Source organism: Molothrus aeneus, unplaced genomic scaffold, assembly GCF_037042795.1.
Source record: "Molothrus aeneus isolate 106 unplaced genomic scaffold, BPBGC_Maene_1.0 scaffold_19a, whole genome shotgun sequence".
Taxonomy (NCBI): domain Eukaryota; kingdom Metazoa; phylum Chordata; class Aves; order Passeriformes; family Icteridae; genus Molothrus; species Molothrus aeneus.
In genome coordinates, this window is record NW_027098863.1 from 4,460 (window position 1) to 24,621 (window position 20,162).

Here is a 20,162-nt window from a genome sequence, read left to right on the forward strand (position 1 = left end):
TGAATACTTTCAGGGATGGGACACCCACAACTTCTCTGGGCAACTTGTTCCAGTGTTCCAGCACCCCCACAGTAAAAAATGTCTTCCTTTCATCTAATATGTGTCAGAAGTATTAAATCTAGGCATATAAACTTTGAGGAAAGGTTTGAAATTCTTTTGATTTGAATCACATTTTATATGAATACTGACTTACAGGTGGCTAAAATATGTTGATGGGCATTTGAGCTGACACTTTTTGAAAAGGTGCATGGATTTTAAAATTAAAACCAGTACCATTAAAAACTTCGTGCCGTTTTCTTTTTCCTCTGGTATTCAAAATTGCATATATCAAATATCTGTGCTTCATACAAAGCTCTTAGACACTCTCAGAAAAAAGCTTTTCTTTCAGACTAAGTTGCAGTTTACGTAGAACACTAGTACTAGTGAAGGTTTTTCTGGGCATAGGGGGAGCACCTTCTCATTGGATTTGTGTGCAGAATGCATTTTATCCAAACTGGAAAATTGATCCCAGCTGTGTTCTAGTCATCATTCTTACTGCATCAAGCCTGAAGATTCTGTGAAAAGTAGCCTGTGGACCTTGAACATAGCTCATGTGAAACAGATGAGAGGCGATGGAGAAGTTGAGGGAGAGAATAAAGAGCATATGGCCCAGTACAGACTAACAATTGTTTGGCACCCTTTAAAGGCTGTGTTTGACAAGCAGGGCTGAAGCAGGTCTGCAAAATATCCGGGAGATCAAAATCCATTGAAGCAAATTGCCCTGGCCAGTCACCTTGCTGCCGATAATTCACTCTCCATACCAGCTGATCAGGCCTAACAATGCTGCTGCAGAAGTATTGTGAAAAAGGTAGGCATATTTTCACAGATGCAGGGGAAAATTCCCTTGGATGATGATTTCAAGGGATTACTTGATGGAGCAAGTTATGTACTCTTATCTACTGTGCAATATCTAAGTTGGTGAGTTCACTATCTGTCAGCATCACTTTAGAAAATCAATGTTTGATCCACAAAAAAATATTTCATATGTCCTGTCTACCTGCTTCATTTCAACCAATGAATAGGCTACGTTCCATCAGCAAAGGGTTTATGATCCTATGTTTCTTTAAACTGTGATAATTCTTTATTTTTTTCTAAATCAGACACTGTCTATTCATAAGATTCAGATGTCCATGGCAGGGGTGGAATTAAATTCACATGTTAAAAAATAACCTTCTTCTTGTTATCTTTTTATTAAATTACTGACATGTAACATCAGTCTGAGAGCTGAAGAAAACCCCTTCATTTGCTGTTTGCCAAGTATCATCTATGTGATACAAATTCTGCTTGAGAAATCACACCCGTGCATTGCCATGTAACACTACTAGTAATGCTTTCACAACCTTTCCTTCATCATTAGGTCTTTTGGTGAAGTGAATGATTAGAACATAAGCAAGGGCATTTGTTCAAGATGCTCCAGAGGTCTGTGGTCTGTTCTCTTCTTTGCTGCCTATGTTAGCACTGAGCTGCAAAAAAGGAAAGATTACTAGGAAAAGTGTTACTTTCAGTCTAAACTTGTAAATGATGTTTGGAATACCCTGTTAAATGAAAAGGTGCTCTTTTAAAATATGGCATCTTAAGGGAAAATGTCAGCTTTAAAAAGGTTTTGAAACAGTTGCTTCTGGAAAAAAAAAAAAACAACAAAAGAATTGGAGGCATCTAAGGTCTTTAGGCATACTATTTTGAAGATTGATTCAAACCACAGTTTCTTCATATAGGAAGAGCAGAGGACTATAGATGCAACCCATTTGAAAATGGATTTCTATATGTTTCTGGTTGGGATTACCAGACATCATTTCTTGTGAAGTCGAGGGACTGCAGTTAGCACTCCAATAATTTCCTTCCCTGAAATTCATCTGCATTTGCTCCTTTTTCCAGAGTCCCCATTTATTAGTGAAGGTATGCTCTATCTATGCATTAGAATATACCATTAGAGTGTGTGACTCATACTTGCTAGTTAAAATTAGCTGGAACGGAATGGATAGTTACAGTTGCTTGTATACAATAGTCTTATTTTGGCAAGTTTTCTTTAGACAATGTTGAAGCAGCACTAGCAAATAGGAAGTACAGCTTGCAGCAGGGAAGGACACTCTTCTGCTTTCTCAAGTTTCCTGTAGTTAAATAGATGCCAAAAGGCTTTTCCTAGTACTACTACTGTCTTGTAGGAATACTTGATCTAATCCTATCTTTGATCAAATTACTAATGGGTTACTTTTCTACAAGGCAGAACATTTTTCTTTTAATAATATGTATTTTGTAAGTTGGAAACATGAACTTGTGCACCAGTCACGTGGAATGTACTCCTTATTAAGTTTCACAACCTTCTTTAGAAAATATTGACTGTGTGTAACTTCAAAAGAAGAATTCTGGGCATCTTCATTCTATTGATGTAATTGTTTTTCTGCCATGCTGGTATTGTTTTCTATCATTTTTACCAACAGAAATATTCTTCCCTGACACCTATGGAAAAGACCTATGTTTACTCAACAGTGCAGCATCAGTACATTGTTTAGAATGATTTCAACATGGTCCCAAACAAATCGGACAGCTAGACAGCAGAGGTTAGCAACAGGGAATGGGAATAACTTCTGAACCGTTTCAGTAGATTTCCCAGGAAGGGAAAATTGCTTTCTGCCACTGCAAATTTTCCCAGAGATTTTGTCTGGTTAAGAGTTGCATCAAAAGAGTATTTTTGCCCAAACCTTGGGGCAAGCTCTGTCTCCGATTTACTAGTGAATGCAAAGAGGGTGAAAGTGCTGCTTCAAAGCCCTCTGTGTGCTTTCTGTACCAAGAGGGGGGGTGACCCCAGAAATAAGTTTTGATCTCTCTTCAGAACACAAGGCATGTCATCACCTCATTCATCTTCTTCTGGGACTCATAGCATCTTAAGACTAAGAAGCTCTCTTGCTTGCTGAAGTGCGTTCAGCAAAAAAACCTTGTCTCATCAGCAAATTTGAACACAACTACAGTCGAGTCAATTCCAATGCTGGCAGGGCAATACTCTACCCCACTAGTAACACGCCACTATTAGAAGACTGTGTAAAACTATTTTTGTACAAAGTAATCGGAGGGAAAAATAGAATTGGGAAGAACTGCACATTGTTCTGGAAAAAAGCCTCCTGCCTCAGTCTTACAGACATCATTTGCTGGTATCATTTTTAATAGTTGGGGTTTTTTAAATTTTGTAGAAGAAAAAATATTACTGCACCTTTATGTTTCCTTAATAGAAGTACAGCCATTTCTTAATAGAATAGAAGTAAGCCATTTGAATATGTACAAATGGTCTTTTCAAATACATATGCTATAGCCCACTGTGAAAGTAATTAGCTATATATAGAAATGTAAAGGTTTAAAAAGATTTTGAAGAAAGTAAGTCCAAGGTGATAGAAGAAGAAAACAGCAGTTTTCTTCTGGTGAAAAAAAAACAAACGGAGGACCTTGTACAGTGGAGATGTATTATTTGACTTCCTGAAAAACTGAGTAGGTTTGCTATTGCCAATGGTTTTCATTAGGAAGGAAGAGATTCCTTTGGCAAAAAAACCCCTTCAAATTGACTTGACAAAAATGTTATGACACTTAACTTCACCAATCCTGAAGAAAAACTCTCATCACTTGATCTGGAAATCATGATGGTAATGGAGACAAGGATGTCTAAGCCATGCCATCAGGAACATAAAAAAGCATTAGAATGCAGGTAAGACTGAGCTCCTGAACTAGTGTGAAGAGAATGCAACAAAGACATTTTCCTTTAAGAGTCTTCAGGATGGAGAGCAGATCAAATTTTTTCATGTGAAGTATTTATGAATAGAATGAATCTTCAAAATAACATTGTTTTCCAAAACCTGTTTACAGTATCTCTTACCATGATACACAGTTCCTATGAATAGAAAAAGCAAAGCACTTTTTTCCAAACTGTTGTGCACTCTTAAGCAATCTACAATAAAAATAGTATTTTTTCATGCTGGGAATGATGTTAATTACAAAAAAGCCTTGTAGCACACTTGGCACTGTAGTCTCTTGATTAGCATAGCTTTTTATTCATCAAACACGTTTCACATTGACTATTTTTCTCTTTTAAATAACGGCGTCTTTGTACTTATGCAGCATCCATGAAGAATTTCTTGGGTGTTATTTTGTACCTGATCCTAAATGGCAGGTTCTGCATTCTGCCATCTATCTAGCTTTGCCATTTGATGCAGCTTCTGAGAGGTATTTTCAGAATCGAGGACTACTTGCAAGAATGATGCTAAATCCATGCATTTTACTCCTTGGTTAATGCAAAACTATTTTTCCTTTACAGTTCAATGAGAACAGGAAAATAATGATGGTGAGTTCAATCCTTAGAGTAATACAAAGAGGACTATTATCATCATTAGAAACCAAGCAAGGTGTATTTATTGCACATGCAGTATACTCACTGATGCAAATTACCCTGTAAATTCAAAAGGAATCTGTATCATAGGAGTGGATGGAATGTTTCTATTGATATTTTGCTTAAAGCAGAAAATTAATTCTTTTGACAGCCAACTCATAATTGCAAGCTCACTTTCAACTACAGCTTTCAAACAGATGAAACATGTCTGTTTATAAAACGATACAGTACAGTACACAATAGCAAGTCAGGTCATAGACATTCAAAAGAAAAAAACAGATCAAAGGACACATTCATTCACATCTACAAGCCCTCAAGAGTGTACAGGTCAAATGTCCCCAGAAAACTAGGCTGGTGGTGCAAATTCTCTATGTTGGCACCAGCAGAAGCAGCTGCTATCTTTATAGGATGCAATCTTGCTTACATCACCCTTCAGAGCAATCTTCTGTACCCCTGCCCAATACACCTTCTGCTCTCTTCTTGGACTTCACATTTGCATTTCTACAGAGTCCTGTCCTGCAAACTGACTCAAAGTTCAGGTAATAGATTTCCAAGATTTAGAAATGTTGTGTGAGGTTTATTTATTTCATATTTCATTCCATCTAAGCAAACTGTAACTTTCTGAAGTGAAATATGTTGAATATGTCACGTGTATTTTAATGTTAGCTCTGCTTCACATTCAAACTTCTGACAGACCCCTGTGATGCCTTGCTGCAAAAATATATAGCTGCAAAGAGTGGTTGTGGGAAGTTAGAATTGCCAGAAAACCATACAAACAATCTAACAATAGAGCCTTGGATTTCTGAATATAATTGCACCATGTAAAGTCAAAATATAATATTTAAATGATTTTATATAATGATGAGTGTGGGCTAGAGAGAATCCAGATAGAATTTTATTTTTTTAAACAGTTCCGGGAAAAACATGGCCTTGACTTGGAAGTATAGCACGAAATATGTTTATACAGCATGAGTTCTCATTACCTAATCATATGATTTGTATACCTGAATTGGAAACCAGGAAATAAACAAAGAAAAATATTCAAGCTATAAAAGATGGGAGTTTAAAATTTTCTTTGTATTTCTGATTAAAGCTATTAGGTAGCTAAATGGTCACCCATGATTTTAAAAAGCATCTGGACATTAAAAATAGGTAAATTTCTGCGGGACTTGGATGTCAGCTATTCCTGAAAAGCTTTATTTCACTGCTTTCCAACCCTGAATCAATCCACTTAAACGCAGCTGTATTTCAGATGCTCAGTGGAACTGTCCATGTAATGCATATAGTTGACAAATAGTCTGCAGAAAAAGCTAGATCCATTTGAAGATCTTTTTCTGTAAATGGCATTCACATTATTTGTACAAACACACAGATGGGATTTCTGCTGTCTTCTTCAGGCCACTTCCTCCAGAGAGCTCTCCATCAAATCTCTCTAGTTCTACTCTTCTGGTGATCCAAAGTCAGCACTGGGATGGTCCAAGTGCATGGAATTACTGTCTGCTAGAGGTGCACCCCGAGGGCTTCTGTGTGCAGCATCACGTGAGCCCTACTAATGTCACCCTGTTGGTATAAACTGAGCTAGCTGGACCTTAAGGGACAAGATTGTGCACTGATATTGTAATAGAAATTAGGTACTAAGAAGGAGGCTGGAGGATTTAAATATTTCTGCCTCCAGCTTAAGCAACACTAAATCTTGGTCTTTATCTGAAAAACTAGGCGAATTAACCCATTTGGCATTCCTATGCAAAAAATTGTCAGTAATACAACAAGAACCATCAAAAGAGTAACAATTCCAATCCTTACTTTATAAAAATAATTCATTGGAAGAAGTCGGGAAGAAGGATGAAACATGCCAATATCCTACCCTGAGAATCATTCTGTGGATTTGCACAGGTTTCTTATTATATATCCATCTAATGCATTGGACATGCATGCTTGTGATGACACAAATACTTGCAAAGCTTACCAGATAAACCATGTTCTCTTCAGACAGCAAAACATTGCTTGATGGTTGTGTTTGCTAATTACATTTAGACTCAATGTTCTTAAAGGTCTTTTCCAATCAAAGTGATTCCATCTTTCTCTAAGTCGCACATCCTGCTTGTCCTGGTTTAGGGCAAATTTGGCAGCAATCCTCAAGAAGGGGTGATTTATTAAAAATATTGATCTAGTACTGATATCCAACTGTGACGGACAAAGGCTCTCTAACAGTTCAAAATTAGAAAGTGTATGTTTATTGCAACGCTGGGCAGCGTGCGGGATAGCTCCCAAATACACACTGTGATTTAGAGGTGATAACAGAGTCTTTTTATCTATACAAGTATTGAATACCCAAAAGACAAATACATATTCATAATTTAGGTACATCCCATCATTCCCCACTTCATATGGTAATTAGTTCAAAAGCTATTAAGCACGTGTAGTTTGTTCCTCAAAATGAATCAGTGGTCCCTTTCATGGGGAGGGGTTCCAAAATGAGGAAATAAATGAAGTCTTCCTGGTTCTGAACTTTCTACATTTTCAATGCAAATATGACAAATGAACCCATTGGTAGAACTCCCATTCCCCATCTTCAATTGGTTTCAGAACAGAGGTGGCCTACAATTGTCTTACGTTCCTAAAAGCTATTTATGAGTTTCTATATTCTTCATGATAAACCCAGCTAAGCAAACATGATGTTGACAAGCAATCAATTATTCGTTAACTACTAACTCTTAACTTCATCAAGGCCTACCTATTTATTTGGATAAACTCTAATAAGGCTTATCTCTAACTAAAACCTCAGCTCCTCTAAAATCCCTAAATTTCTTTAAAGTTTATGTCTCAGGGGCCCCCCCCCAGAAAGCCCACCTACACGGCCCCTCCCCTCAACTGGTCTGGGAAACATTTCCTCTGAGAGAAGTGGAAAAAATCTGTTTATTTAACAGGGAAAGCACTCCCCAGCACAAAAAAATGAACAATACCAGATGACAAAACTCAATCGCCGCTCTGAAGAGACAACAAATTCAGAAAGTCTCTCCTGTGGATGCTTGCTCTGTTATCAATCCCTCCAGCACTGGGAAAGGCTGCTGCCCAGGGTAGGCCCCCATAGGCCACAAAGTGCAAGCTCTCAGTGCTCTCCAGGTCCCAGTCTGGAGCAGGTTTGAACAGTTCCAAGAAAAGGGAAAGAAAAAAGACAGTCCAGGGAAAACTCTGCCTCAGCCAGCAAAAACCAACTGAAAAGCAAAGAACACTCTGTTCTGCTCCATCAGTGCCCAGAGATCATCACCCCAAACCTCCTCCCACCAACCCCACTGGGACACCCACCCCAAGCTCTGGATCTCCTGGAAGAGGGCGTTGCCAGGACAGTTGGTGGGGCTGAGCTGGCCACACAGGGTGAAGTCTGGCTGGACGCAGCCAGAGTGCACAGCACAGGGCTGGAGTTCATCCTGCATCAGGGACAGGGTGTCGGGGTCCACCAGGGTGGCCAAGAAGTCCTGGATGATGCCAGTGCTGAAGCCCTTGGTATTGAAGTCCTTGGTGTGGGCACTGACCCAGTGCCACCCCTCACCCTCGTACAGGTACCTGTCCGAGCCCACCACGAAGCTAAAAGGACCTGACAGTGGGGACCCAGTGGTGGGAACCATGAGGGGATAGTGGTGGGGACTGCAAAGGGACAGGGATGGGGACCATGGGGGGCAAAAGGGACCACAGAGGGTGACAGGGGCCATGGTGGGACAGTGATTGGGACAGTAGGGGGGACAATGGTGGGGACTTACAAGGGGACACTGATGGGGACTTTGGAGGGCAACAGGTCCTTTGGGTGGTGAAAGGGCCCACCAGGGTACAATGACAGCTTCCTTGGGGGGTGCCAGCTCCCTCAGAGGGTGCCAGTGACCTGCAGCCAATGTTGTCCCAACTGTGGGTATCCTGGTGGAAGCTCTGCATGTCCCTCATGGCATGGGAACAGGTGCAGCAGCTCTAGCATGGCCTTACTGGCTCCAGGGTGTGGTGCAGGAACATGGAGCCCAGCAGGAGCCACAGCAATTACAGGGTGCCCCAGTAGGGACCAGCCCCCACATGCAGTGGGACAAGGGGCTCCACATATCCCTTAAGCCCTTAGGGACACATCAGAGTCCATGTGGGGACAAGGGGCTCAGTGGGTCCTTGGGGACACGTCAGAGTCCATGCGGAGACAAGGAGCTTGATGGGTCTTTGGGAACACATGGGAACATCTGAGGGACCCTCAGCCTGGATGTGGGAGGGTCCTCCTGGGAGTTACTGAGGAGATGAGAAGGGGCTACTCAGGGTGTCCATTGGCGGGGACATGAGGGGGCCAGTGTCCAAGGGACACAACAGTGTTGGCCATGGGGACATGGTGGTGGCCACCTAGGGACAGCCATTCAGGGACCACCACCAAGGGAGAGAGTGGTGGCCATCCAGGGGCAGAGTTGTGTCCATACAGAGGACACAGTGGTGGTCATCAAGGGAAAACCGTGGTGTCCACCCAGGCAGCATAGTGGTGGCCATCCACAGGACATGGTGGTGTCCACCCAGGGGACACAATGGTGTCCACCCAGGGGACCCAAAGATGTCCCACCACACCAAGCCACCTGTCCCTGCCGTCATCTCTCAGGGCCCACCCATGAGAGTGACCCCACCCCACTCACCTGGGGTCCTCTCTCACTCCTTCCCACCCCATTTGTGCAGTGACAACCCCCATTTGTGTGGTGACAAGCCCCCTTTGTGTGGTAACAACTCCTGTTTAGGGGGTGATAACCCCCACTTGTGAGGTGACAGCCCTGTTTAGGGGGTGACATCCCCTGCCCATACCCACATAGCACTCATTTAACTCCTGTGACACCTGACAAGCCAAGACCTCCACCTGCTATGTCCTCACATCCCTAAGGAGCTGCCAGGTATGTGACAGCACCCACAGAATCCCCAAAACCTCCTTTTGCCTCTTCCTTCTCCAGCTGTCCTGGCCACACCAGCGCCCCAAAATCCTGGTGCCATAACTGCTGGGGGCAGGGGGGCGGTCTCCCCATTTCCAAGACATTGCTGGTCCTGTAGTAGCAACAGGAGCAACTTGGCCAGCAGGATGGGGTCCTGGGCCAGTTGCGCCCCCAGGACCACCCCATCCATGGCCCTGATGACCACAGCTATGGGGCCAGGGGACGGGAGGCCCTGCAAGGTGTAATTTTAGTTCTCCATGTCATCCCAGCAGCTGCTGGGTTCCAGTATGGTCCCATTGTTGTCACCAGGAAAGATGTCCCCAAAGCCTCAGTGATGGTGACAGTAAAGAGAGGATCAGCAGGGGGTTGAGGCTGGGGAGGGGTTGCCCAAATCTTTCAGACCTCAGGCCCATCTGGATGCTGGCAAAGAGGGGACCGACGTCCACCATGGAGCTGTTGGGGGCCAGCATGGCCCCATAGTCCAGGGTTGCAGGGTCACAGCGCAGGAGCTTGGTCAGGAGCTGCCACTGCCCAGGAGTGAGACCCAGGAGGGGGTCCCAGGGGTGCTCACCCAGCCCTGCGTGGCATTCCAAGACGCTGCAGACCCTCAACCCCTGGCCCAGTGCTGTGGCGGTGGTAGGGGAGCCGCCCTGGGCTGGGGACTCGAGGGTGTCCATGATGTCAGTCACAGAGAACACATGGCATGCGGGACACCCTTGGGGGCATGTGGGTGTGCAGGGAGCACGGGCATGTGAGGGGAAGGGTGGGGATGGGGTTGAGACAGGGAAGGCACCCAAAAATGAATCAAAAACAGGGGGAGGGCAGCCAAAATTAAGGGAAAAGACCAAAATCTGAACAATGCAACTAAAACTGGGGAAAGGACCCTAAACAGAGGGGAAAGACCCAAAAGAAGGGGAAAGAACCCAAAATGGGGTTAAAGGACCCTAGAGAGGGAGAAAGGACCTGAAAGAGGGGGAAAGGGCCCAAACCAAGGAGAAAAGACACAAAACCAGAGGTCAAAGTGTTGTTGGTACTGTGGGGTGTCATGGGGTGTCCCTCTCTGTGCCGGGAGAGGTGCAGACTCTCAGTGCAAGGAACAGCCACGGGAACATCCTATGGGACACGGGAACACCCTGCGGGACACGTGAATATCCTGAAGGACACGGCCCCGGGACCTTGGGGACTTTGGTCCCGCCGGGGGGGGGGGGGGGAGGGGGGGGCGGACAGGGGACACTCCAAGGGGACAGGGACACACGACAGTGGACAAGGACACGTGCAGAGGGATAGGAACATAGGGGTGGGGGACAGTGATACACAGAGTGAAGGGGGGACAGGGACACACACAGGGAGAATGGAACATGATGCTACCAGGATACTCATGTGGGGACGCTGCCACCAGGACACGTCAGCACAAGAAGTCACCAAGACGTGTCAGAGGACGCTGCCGCCAGAATGTGTATTAGGACAAAAGGAGGATCCGGTGACACGCAGAGCCGCGCCACGTCACCCCGCGCCGCGTCACGTGACCCCGCGGGTGACACCGCACACACCCGACCTTTGCCCTGTCCCCTGCCTGTCCCCAGGAGCGGTTCTATGGCGGTGGCCACAGCGCTAGGTTCCCTGGGCGCGGTGGCCCTGGGCACCTTCGTGGTGGCCCTGCTGCTGCGGTGGCTCTGGGATGCGCTGGTGGCTGTCACCCGATTCCGGGCCACTTGTCTCCAGCTGAACAAGTTCCCCATCCCGCCCTGGCGCAATTGGTTGCTGGGACACACCGGCATGGTGAGGGGACAGGCGGTGGCATCTGCGGGGACAGTGGGGACAGGGGTGGAGGCACCTGCAAAGGAACAATTGGGTGGTGGCACCTGTGAGGGGACCGAAGGAATGGGGTGGTGGCACTTGGGGGGATGGTGAGGACGGGGTAGTGGCACCTGCAAGGGGAAAGTGGGGCAGACACACATGTCCCCAAGGCTGGCAGTGTGCTGAGGACACACATGTCCCTGAGCCTATCTGTGCCCCCAATGGCACACATGTCCTGTTGTCCCCAGGGCCAGAGCACGGAGGAAGGCCTACAGCAGGTGGACACCTTGGTGGCCCAATATCGTCATGGCTGCCTCTGGTGGGGACTTCCCTGGCTGCCTGTGCTGCGCCTCTTCCACCCCAGCACCCTCCAGCCACTCCTCAGTGCCTCAGGTAGGACATGGGACATCAGACGGGTCCCCAGGGCCACCCATGGGTGTCACCGCACCTGGCACAGAGACCTGGCAGTGGCCACCAACCCAAGCCCACAGGTCCCCAGAGGTGTCACCATTGGCAGGCCAAATGCCACCCCATAGTGGCCACCAACCTGTCCTTGAGGTTCCCCAAGGCCACCCAAAGGTGTCACCATGTCCAGCCTCTAGTTGTCCCCCAACCCTCATCCTTTGGTGGCCATGGGTGCTGGGAGAGGGTCCCCACCTGAGGGTTAATGGGTGCAGACAGGGTGGTGCCACCCCCAGTGTCCCCACGCAGGGAACCTGATGGCACCCCAGTGAATCCCTGCCTACCCCATCCTTGTATCCTGCAGCTTTTGTGGCCCCCAAGGATAAAATTTTCTACGGCTTCCTCAAGCCCTGGCTGGGTGAGTGGGGGGGGGTTTGGATGGGGACAGCACCCCGGGGTGCCCCGCGAATGGAGTTGGGTGTCACAGGGGTGGGGACAGCACACCTGGGTGGCCCCCTAGGATGGATCCAGGTGTGCCACATGGGACAGGGGCGGTGGGGGACAGGGACATCATCTTTGGGTGTCCCCAGATGTATTGCTGTGTGTCACAGAGGACAGGGGCGGTGGGGGACAGGGACATATCCTTGGGTGCCCCCAGATGGATTGCTGTGTGTCACAGAGGACAGGGGCGGTGGGCGACAGGGACAACCCCCTGGGTGCCCTTGGCGGACCTCGGTGTCCCCTCCCCAGGAGAGGGGCTGCTGCTGAGCAATGGGCAGCGCTGGGCACGGCACCGGCGACTCCTGACGCCCGCCTTCCATGGGGATGTGCTCCGGAATTACCTGGGAATCTTCAACCAGAGCACCCGCGTGCTGCTCGTGAGAGATCCCAGATGGGCATGAGTCTCCACCTGCACCCCAAATCATGAGTGCTGCACCCTAAATTCTGACCTGAGTCCCTCCCGCACCCAAAATTCTCTTCTGCACCCACTGCTGCATCCTGAGTCCTGTCCTGCACCCCTGAGTCCTGTCCTGTACCCAAATTCTGTACTGTCCCATACCCCAAACCCAAAGCTGCCCCCAAACCTCAACCCACCCCTCGTTCATCACCACATTCCTGTTCCACACCTGCTTCCCACTCTTCCCCCTCTCCCATCCCTCTCCCACCCCCCAGTTTATCCCCTGTCCCTGATCCCCTCCCTGTTCCCTCCCCAACCCAGTCCTTCCCCGCAGGCCAAGTGGGGGGCAGCAGCAGTGGCAGCTGGTGGGGGGCCAGTGGAGTTGGAGGTGCTGCAGCCCCTGAGCCTCCTCACCCTGGACACGCTCCAGAAGTGCATCTTCAGCCACGAGAGCCACTGCCAGGAGTGAGTGTCACCTGTCCCCATTGACCATCTTGGTGGCCCTGGTGACCCTACCATTGTCCCTGCTGGCCATCCTGGTGGCTTTGCTGGCCCTGCCATGGTCCCCACTGGCCATCCTGTCCCATCATTGTCCCTCTTGATCATTCTGGTGGCCCAAATGGTCCTGCTATCATCCATGCTGGTGGCCACAGTGTCCCCCCATTCTCCCTGGTACAGGCGGCCTAGCGAGTACATCCAGGCCATCCTCGAGCTGAGCTCATTGGTGGTGCGGCGCCAGTTCCAGCCACTTCTCCACCCGTGGTGGCTCTACAGCCTCTCCTCTGATGGCCGGCGCTTCGCCCGCGCCTGTGCCACTGTCCACGCCTTCACTGCTGATGTGGTGCAGCACCGGCGCCAGGCACTTGCCTGCCTGGGCCACCAGGCCTGGCTGGATGGCCACTGGGGACGCAGCATGGACTTCATCGACCTCCTGCTGCTCACCAAGGTGGGGCTGGGGTGGTGGCCATGGGGACATGGAAGTGGTTAAGAGGGTGGTTGTGGCCATGGGGAGATGATAGTGACCATCAGGGGATGATGGTCAAGGGGATGGTGGTGGCCATGGAAGGGTTGGCCATAGAGGCCACTACCATGGTGGTGGCCATGGGGGGCTTGGGCATAGACTGGTGGCCACAGGGGAACAGTGGCGGCCATGGGCAGCATTGACCATAGAGCTGGTGGCCAGTGGGATTGTGGTGATATAGGGTGGTGGCCATGGATGGGATTTGGCCCCAGGTGGCCCACGGACTGGTGGCCCCAGTGGCCCATGGCTCATCTTGCCCCTGCAGGACGAGAATGGCCGCTCTCTGTCGGACGAGGACATCGCGGCTGAGGCTGACACCTTCATGTTTGAGGGTGAGCACGAGCTCCCAGGTGCCATTGGGAAGGAGCCACTCCAGTGTCCCCTCACTCACCCAATGTCCCCACAGGCCATGACACCACGGCCAGTGGCCTAGCATGGCTCTTCTACAACCTGGCCAGCCATCCTGAGCACCAGGAGCGATGCCGCCAGGAGGTCCAGGAGCTCCTGGCTGGCCGGGACACTGCAGACATTGAATGGTGAGATGTCCCCAGGGCCTCCCCGGTCATGTGGCTTGGGGACATGGTGCCACCCCTGCTTGTCCCCAGGGAGGACCTGTCTCAGCTGCCCTTCACCACCATGTGCATCAAGGAGAGCCTGCGGCTGCACCCTCCTGTCACTGCTGTGTCCCGGCGCTGCACTGAGGACATCCCCCTGCGTGATGGCCGTGTCATCCCCAAGGGTATGGCATGGGTGTCCCCAGTGTCACCACCCACCCTCATCTGCTTTCCCTAAAGCGGCCATTCCCATTCCACCAGGGGTCATCTGCCTGATGAGCATCTACGGGACCCACCACAACCCAGACCTCTGGCCCGAGCCTGAGGTAGGGCCACCCTATGAGGTGTACCTGTCACCATGGTGGTGACAGCTGTGTTCCCTCGGTGTGACTGTGTCAGTGTCACCCCAGGTGTTCAATCCTCTGAGGTTCAGTCTGGAGAACAGCAAGGGACGGTCCCCCTCGTCCTTCATCCCCTTCTCTGCTGGCCCCAGGTATGTGCTGGAGTGGGGACAGGAGTGTCCCCAAGTGTCACCCCTGTCCCTGGCTGAGTTCACAGTGGGGTGACAGTGACAGTGGCGATGTGGTGGCAGGAACTGCATCGGGCAGAGCTTTGCCATGGCTGAGATGAAGGTGGTAGTGGCATTGACACTGTCCCGGTTCGTGCTGCGGAGGGACAACATGAGGCCACCCCCGCGCCGCAAGCCCGAGCTGGTCCTGCGTGCCGAGGACGGGCTCTGGCTGCTGCTGGAGCCACTGGTGGGAGTGGCCTGAGTGACACGGGTCACCAGGACATGGGGACATCCCGCAAGGCAGGTGTCACAGCCAGGGGAGGAGCAGGGAATAAATGGTAGCATGAAAGGGACAGTATCATGGTGGTGGAGGAGATGTGTTGTCCTTGGCCATGGGACACTCCATGGCATGGACATGTCAACCCATGGACTTGTCCCTTAGCCACTTGTGTCACCATCCATGGCCATGTCCCCCATGTCCTCATCCATGGCCATATAACCCCATATCACCATCTATATCTGTGACACCCCCCATGCCCAATATCGCCATCCACAGCCATGTCCTCACCCATGTCCTTGTCCATGTCCCCATCCCCACCATGTCCCCCAATGTCACTATCCATGTCTTAGCTGAATGTCTTTATTTTACGCCAATATTTGGGTGAAGGGATGAAGAAAAATGAAGGAAAATCAAAGTCAAAATAAAAGGATTTACGTGTCTATGCTGCTGAGTATCCATGTGCCTGGGCGGGTAGAAGGTAGATAATAAAGCCTCTTATTTGGCCTTATCATAAAGCAGAGCATTAGGGCTCAGGAGCTCAGTCCCTGGGTAAGGACCGGGTGCCCGAAGCTCGCTCACTCATGCCAACGCCGCGGGGCTGCCATCCAGCAAGCATGGTGATTATCAGCTCTATGGTGATTGCAAGCTCTCAGGATTTCAGCTCTGCTTGCTAGGTAGTGGTGCCCTGGGCTTGAGGCTGCAGCAGACGGAGAGAGAGGAGAAGGAGAAGGCGCAGGCTGTTCCATGGAGATGGCTTTATTTGGGGAGGTCCGTGAAGGGTCTCTGCTCTTCTTCTTTCTCAACTAATGGGGTACAGTATGCTTCTTTTATAGGGTTGGAAAGGATCCAAGCTTGACCAATGGGTAAGGGGTTAACATGACATTGCCTTATAGGGTTACAGAGATAGGTTAAGGGGTGAGGACAAGAAAACAGGAATTTTCTTTTGCTGTTTCAGCATTCCTATTGTTCATATCCTCCGTGGTGCTTTTCCTAAATCTATGGGGTTTACTACAGGTAGACCTTTTCTAGAGGGATTTCTACTCCATTGTCTCCAAAATCCTGTTTTTTTGCTCCAGTCCATTACTATTTGGCTGTGGAAGATGCCTGTGGGCCAGAGAGAATTACAATCATGGAATGATTCAGGTTGGAAAAGACCTCCAACATAATCCAGTATTCCTTGATGCCACCTGAAGAAATGATTGGATGCAAAAGGTGAGACTTTTTGGGGGTCGAAAGTAAAAAACTGTGCTGTCCCCTATGAAATTCTGATGTCTGTTTGCATCCCAATGGATTTTTTTCTGGCTCCGTCCAAGTGCCCAAGGGGAGCCAGGAAGATGTGGAGACCACCAGCCAGGTGTCTTCCTAACATGGATCACCAGGACCATGGATGACCATGTCTCTGCCCAGTGAGAGTCACTGTGAACCATCCAATGGTGGTCCTCCAATATGGGATGGAGTTGAAGCAGCACTCAAAGCTCTTCCTGCACACAGGGCACTTGTAGGGCATCCCTTACTGCTGCCTCCCTTGGTGTTGGGTTACGGTAGAGTCCTGGGAGAAGCTCTTCCCACACTTGGGACACTGTTAGGGCCTCTCCCCAGTGTGGATCCGCTGGTGGGTGAGGAGGGTGGTTTTTCTTAAAGCCCTTCCCGCAGTCAGGGCAGCAGAAGGGCCTCTATTCTGTGTGAATCTGCTGATGCTTGAGGAGATGGTATTGACTCTGAAACCTCTCCCCACACTCAGAACACTCATAGGGCCTCTCCCCAGTGTGGATCCTCTGGTGGGCAATCAGGTTGGAGTTCTGGCTGAAGCACTTCCCACATTCTGAGCACATGCAGGGGCATTCCCCAGTGTGCATTGTCTGGTGGATGATCAGGTCAGAGCTGTTACGGAAGCCCTTCTCCCATTCCCCACACACATAGGGTCATATCCCACTGTGGATCATCTGATGACAGTTCAGTTCTCTTCCTGAAGCCTTTCCCACATTCTCCACATTTATAGGGCCGTTCATCAGTGTGGATCCTCTGGTGGCGGATCAAACTGGAGCTCAGGCTGAAGGGCCATTCATCAGTGTGGATCCTCTGGTGGCGGTACAGGTGGGAGCTGATCCTGAAGCTCTTCCCACATTCCCCACACTCATGGGGCCGTTCCCCGGTGTGCATCCTCTGGTGGAGGACCAGGCATGAGCTCGTGAGGAAACTCTTCCCACATTCCAAGCATTGGTGGGGCTTCTTGCCATCATCAAGCTGCTCATTGACCACCAGCTCAGAGCTCTGGCCAGATCTCTGGCTGCCTTCCTGGCACAGGGTCTTTCCTCCTTGGAGCATCCTGGGCTGGGTTTGGAGCCCCTCCTCCTGCAGGTTCTCTGGGGCTTTTCCTCCCCGTTGGATTCCTGCGCCATGGAGCCACTCAAAATGGCCACAAGGTTCTGCCTCCCTAGATTTGTCCTCCCTGGTCTCCATCCTCAGCTCCTTCCCTGGGGGAGGAAGGACAAGGAAAGGATGGGATTTGCCTCCGTGCCACAGGGAAGGGGAAGGAGATCCCCCCAGTGCATCCCTGGCTGGACAGCATCAGCAGTGGGGCTGTCCTGCAGCCGGGGGCCGTGCTGGGCTGGGAGATGGAGCAGGAGAGAGGGGGAAAGGGGCACTGACTTCCTCCTCACCTGCCAGGCTATCCCAAGGCATCTTCCTCTTCCTCGCAGACTTCTCCTCTATCCAGATAAGGTTTGGAAATGGGAAATCCTGATTTGAGGGAAAAACAAGATGTGAGTGCATTGCCTTCAAAGGTCCCACTGGCCAAGTCCATCTCTAGAAGTCACCGGCTGTCTGGTGGCCAGAAATATCTCCAAAAAGCAAGAAGTCCAAAAATCTCTCCCAGGAGTTCCCTGTTTCCAGTGTGCTCACTTTGGGGTTATCAGGGTCCCTCTTCTCAGAGCTGCTGGGGGCCCATGGGTCCTGGGCATTCCCCCTCTCCTGGGTTCTGCTTACACAGGCTGAGGGTCTTTTGGGGGTCCCAGGGATGAATTTATGATGCTTGTATCCCCATTTGTCTGAAATAAGTTTTGCACCTTTAACACTGGTTCTGAGAACACAGAGGGAGGAAGAAGAAGCACGGAATTTGTTTTCAGAACCTCCTTCACTCCTCCACATTCCTGCTCTTCTGTTGTCTGCAGATGGACAGACAGTGGGACAGAGCCCTCCTTTGCTTTTAGTTAGTTTTAGCTACCAGAGGAGAAGTTCCCTGGACTGTGGTTTTTGGTTTTTCCTTTTTTTTGGACCTGTCTAAACCTGCTCTGGACTGAACACCCAGAAGATCACCAGGTGCTCACACCTGAGCCCCACCAGAGCTGGGCCACGGCATTTTCAGCACCTGAGAGACTGATAAGAGACTGAGCGAACCAAGCTACAGCCCACGGAGGGACTTTGTGAGTTTGTCATCTCTTTTGGAATAGCAAGAGGTTTTATTGTTTAATATTGTTATTTTTGGGGCTGGTGAGTGCTTTGCCTGTTAAAGAAACAGTTTTTTCCACTTGTCTCCAAGGAAATCTTTTTCCAGAACCAGATGATGGAGGGGCTGCTTGAATTTGCTCTTCTAGAGGAAACACCTTTAGAGGTTTTTCTCCCAAAATTGCCCTAAACCAGGACATTGGCTTTGAAGGTCCCACTGGCCAAGTCCATTTCTAGAAGTCTCTGGGTGTCTGGTGGCCAGAAAAACTTCCAAAAATCAAGGAGACAAAAAAACCTATCCCAGGCATTCCCTGTTTCCAGTGTTGTTATTCTGGGGTTTGGGGGTTCCTCTTCTCAGAGCTGCTGGGGGCCCGTGGGTCCTGGGCATCCCCCCTACCCCGGGTCCTGCTCAGGCATGCTGAGGGTCTTTTGGGGATCTCAGGGCTCATCCTCTCCTCATTCGAACGCGGCTCCCAGGTGTTCCAGAGTCCCCTTCTTCTGCATCCCTCCACTCCAGGCACTCAGCGCTTCCCCTGCTCCCCGACTATACTTTCAGGGTCGGGGAGCCCGGGCCCCACTCATCTCCCGGCTCCACCACCCCTCCAGCCTGCCGGAGCTCCCCCAGCTCTGCTATCGCCCCTCTCCCCAAGCCGGGGCTCCCGCCTTTCATCCCCCGGCTCTCACGGAGATCCCCAAAACCCGTATCCCGCCCCGCCGTAACCGGGCGATCGCCACGTAGGGCCCGCAAAATCCCCCCAGGACCATTTCCGGCTCAGCTTTGCACTCCTGCGAGATCCAAAAATATCTCCTCATCAAATAAATAAAAAATACCTCTCTCAGCGACACCGAAATATAATTGGCAATCGACTCCGGAATCGGCAGGGCCTAAACCACAGCAAAATCTCCCTCTCCCCGCCAAAAAAAACCACTCCCGGAGCTGCCGCGATCGACTCGGGGCGCGCTTCTCCTCCGCGCTCACCTGCGGGATGCGGGGCAATGCGATGCTGCCGGGGCCAGCCGAGCAGCGGGCTCAGCGGGCTCGCCGTGGAACCCCGCAATGCTCCCTCCCCTGCTGCTGCTCCTCCTCGGGCTGCTCGCCTTCGTGCTCCTCCTGTTCCTGCTCCTCCTTCTCCCCTCTCCTTCCCCTTCTTCCCGCTCCTCCTCCGCCCCCGCCCTAGATCCTCCTTTCGCAGCCCCTCTGCCCCACGGCCGTAGCAGCACCGGCTCTGGGGTAGGGGGAGAAACCCCCAGAGCCCCCAGCGATGGGCAGGGGGCTCGGGGGCCCCCCAGTGCAGGTCCGTCCGTCCCGTCCCCCTCCCCCCGAGCCAAAATTCCGCTCCCGGGGCTCTCTAGGTACGAGCGGTGGCGCAGGTGGGGTGGAAGTGGGGAGCGCTGGGCGCTGCGGCTCTTCCCGAGAACTGCGGAGTCACTGCTAAGGAAATCAGTCAGAGCGGAATTCCTCTGCCTGGAACTGGGGAGAGGCCCTGACAGCGTCCCGAATGCGGGAAGCGCTTCTCCCAGAACTCCACCGGGACCCGACGCCAAGGGAGGCAGCACCAAGGGAATCCCTGCAGGTGCCCCCAGTGCGGGAGGAGCTTCGTGCGCTGCTTCAGCTCCATCCCCCATGGGAGGTTCCGCGCTGGATAACCCACAGTGACTCTCGTTGGACAGAGACTCGGCGATCCGTAGTCTTAGTGATCACGGATCACCCAGGAGCCCAGCCCCCTGCCCATCGCTGGGGGCTCTGGGGGTTTCTCCCCCTACCCCAGAGCCGGTGCTGCTACGGCCGTGGGGCAGATGGGGTGCGAAAAGAGGATCTAAGGCGGGGGCGGAGGAGGAGCGGGAGGAAGGGGAGAGAGAGGGGAAGGGGAGGAGCAGGAACAGGAGGAGCACGAAGGCGAGCAGCCCGAGGA

At 50.6% G+C, this 20,162-nt stretch overlaps 1 protein-coding gene, 1 long non-coding RNA gene and 1 pseudogene across 2 annotated transcripts; 1 reads left to right on the top strand and 2 right to left on the bottom strand.

Annotated features, from left to right (window-relative positions):
* Positions 1 to 7,693: 7,693 nt before the first annotated feature.
* Positions 7,694 to 10,454, bottom strand: LOC136569692 (N-acetylmuramoyl-L-alanine amidase-like; annotated as a pseudogene).
* Positions 10,455 to 10,932: 478 nt separating this feature from the next.
* LOC136569718 (cytochrome P450 4F3-like) lies at positions 10,933 to 14,974 on the top strand. The gene is made up of 12 exons (XM_066570076.1): positions 10,933 to 11,121; positions 11,388 to 11,532; positions 11,906 to 11,959; positions 12,292 to 12,419; positions 12,774 to 12,904; positions 13,118 to 13,385; positions 13,726 to 13,792; positions 13,867 to 13,996; positions 14,066 to 14,199; positions 14,276 to 14,340; positions 14,425 to 14,507; positions 14,607 to 14,974. Exons 1-12 carry the CDS (start codon positions 10,936 to 10,938, stop codon positions 14,785 to 14,787), a joined length of 1,572 nt encoding a protein of 523 aa, XP_066426173.1. The 5' UTR covers positions 10,933 to 10,935; the 3' UTR covers positions 14,788 to 14,974.
* Positions 14,975 to 15,151: 177 nt separating this feature from the next.
* Positions 15,152 to 19,337, bottom strand: LOC136569748 (uncharacterized). The gene is made up of 3 exons (XR_010785445.1): positions 19,229 to 19,337; positions 17,466 to 17,544; positions 15,152 to 17,279 (listed from the first exon to the last, which is right to left on the bottom strand). It is a non-coding gene; the product is annotated as an uncharacterized lncRNA (long non-coding RNA).
* Between the last annotated feature and the right edge of the window lie 825 nt (positions 19,338 to 20,162).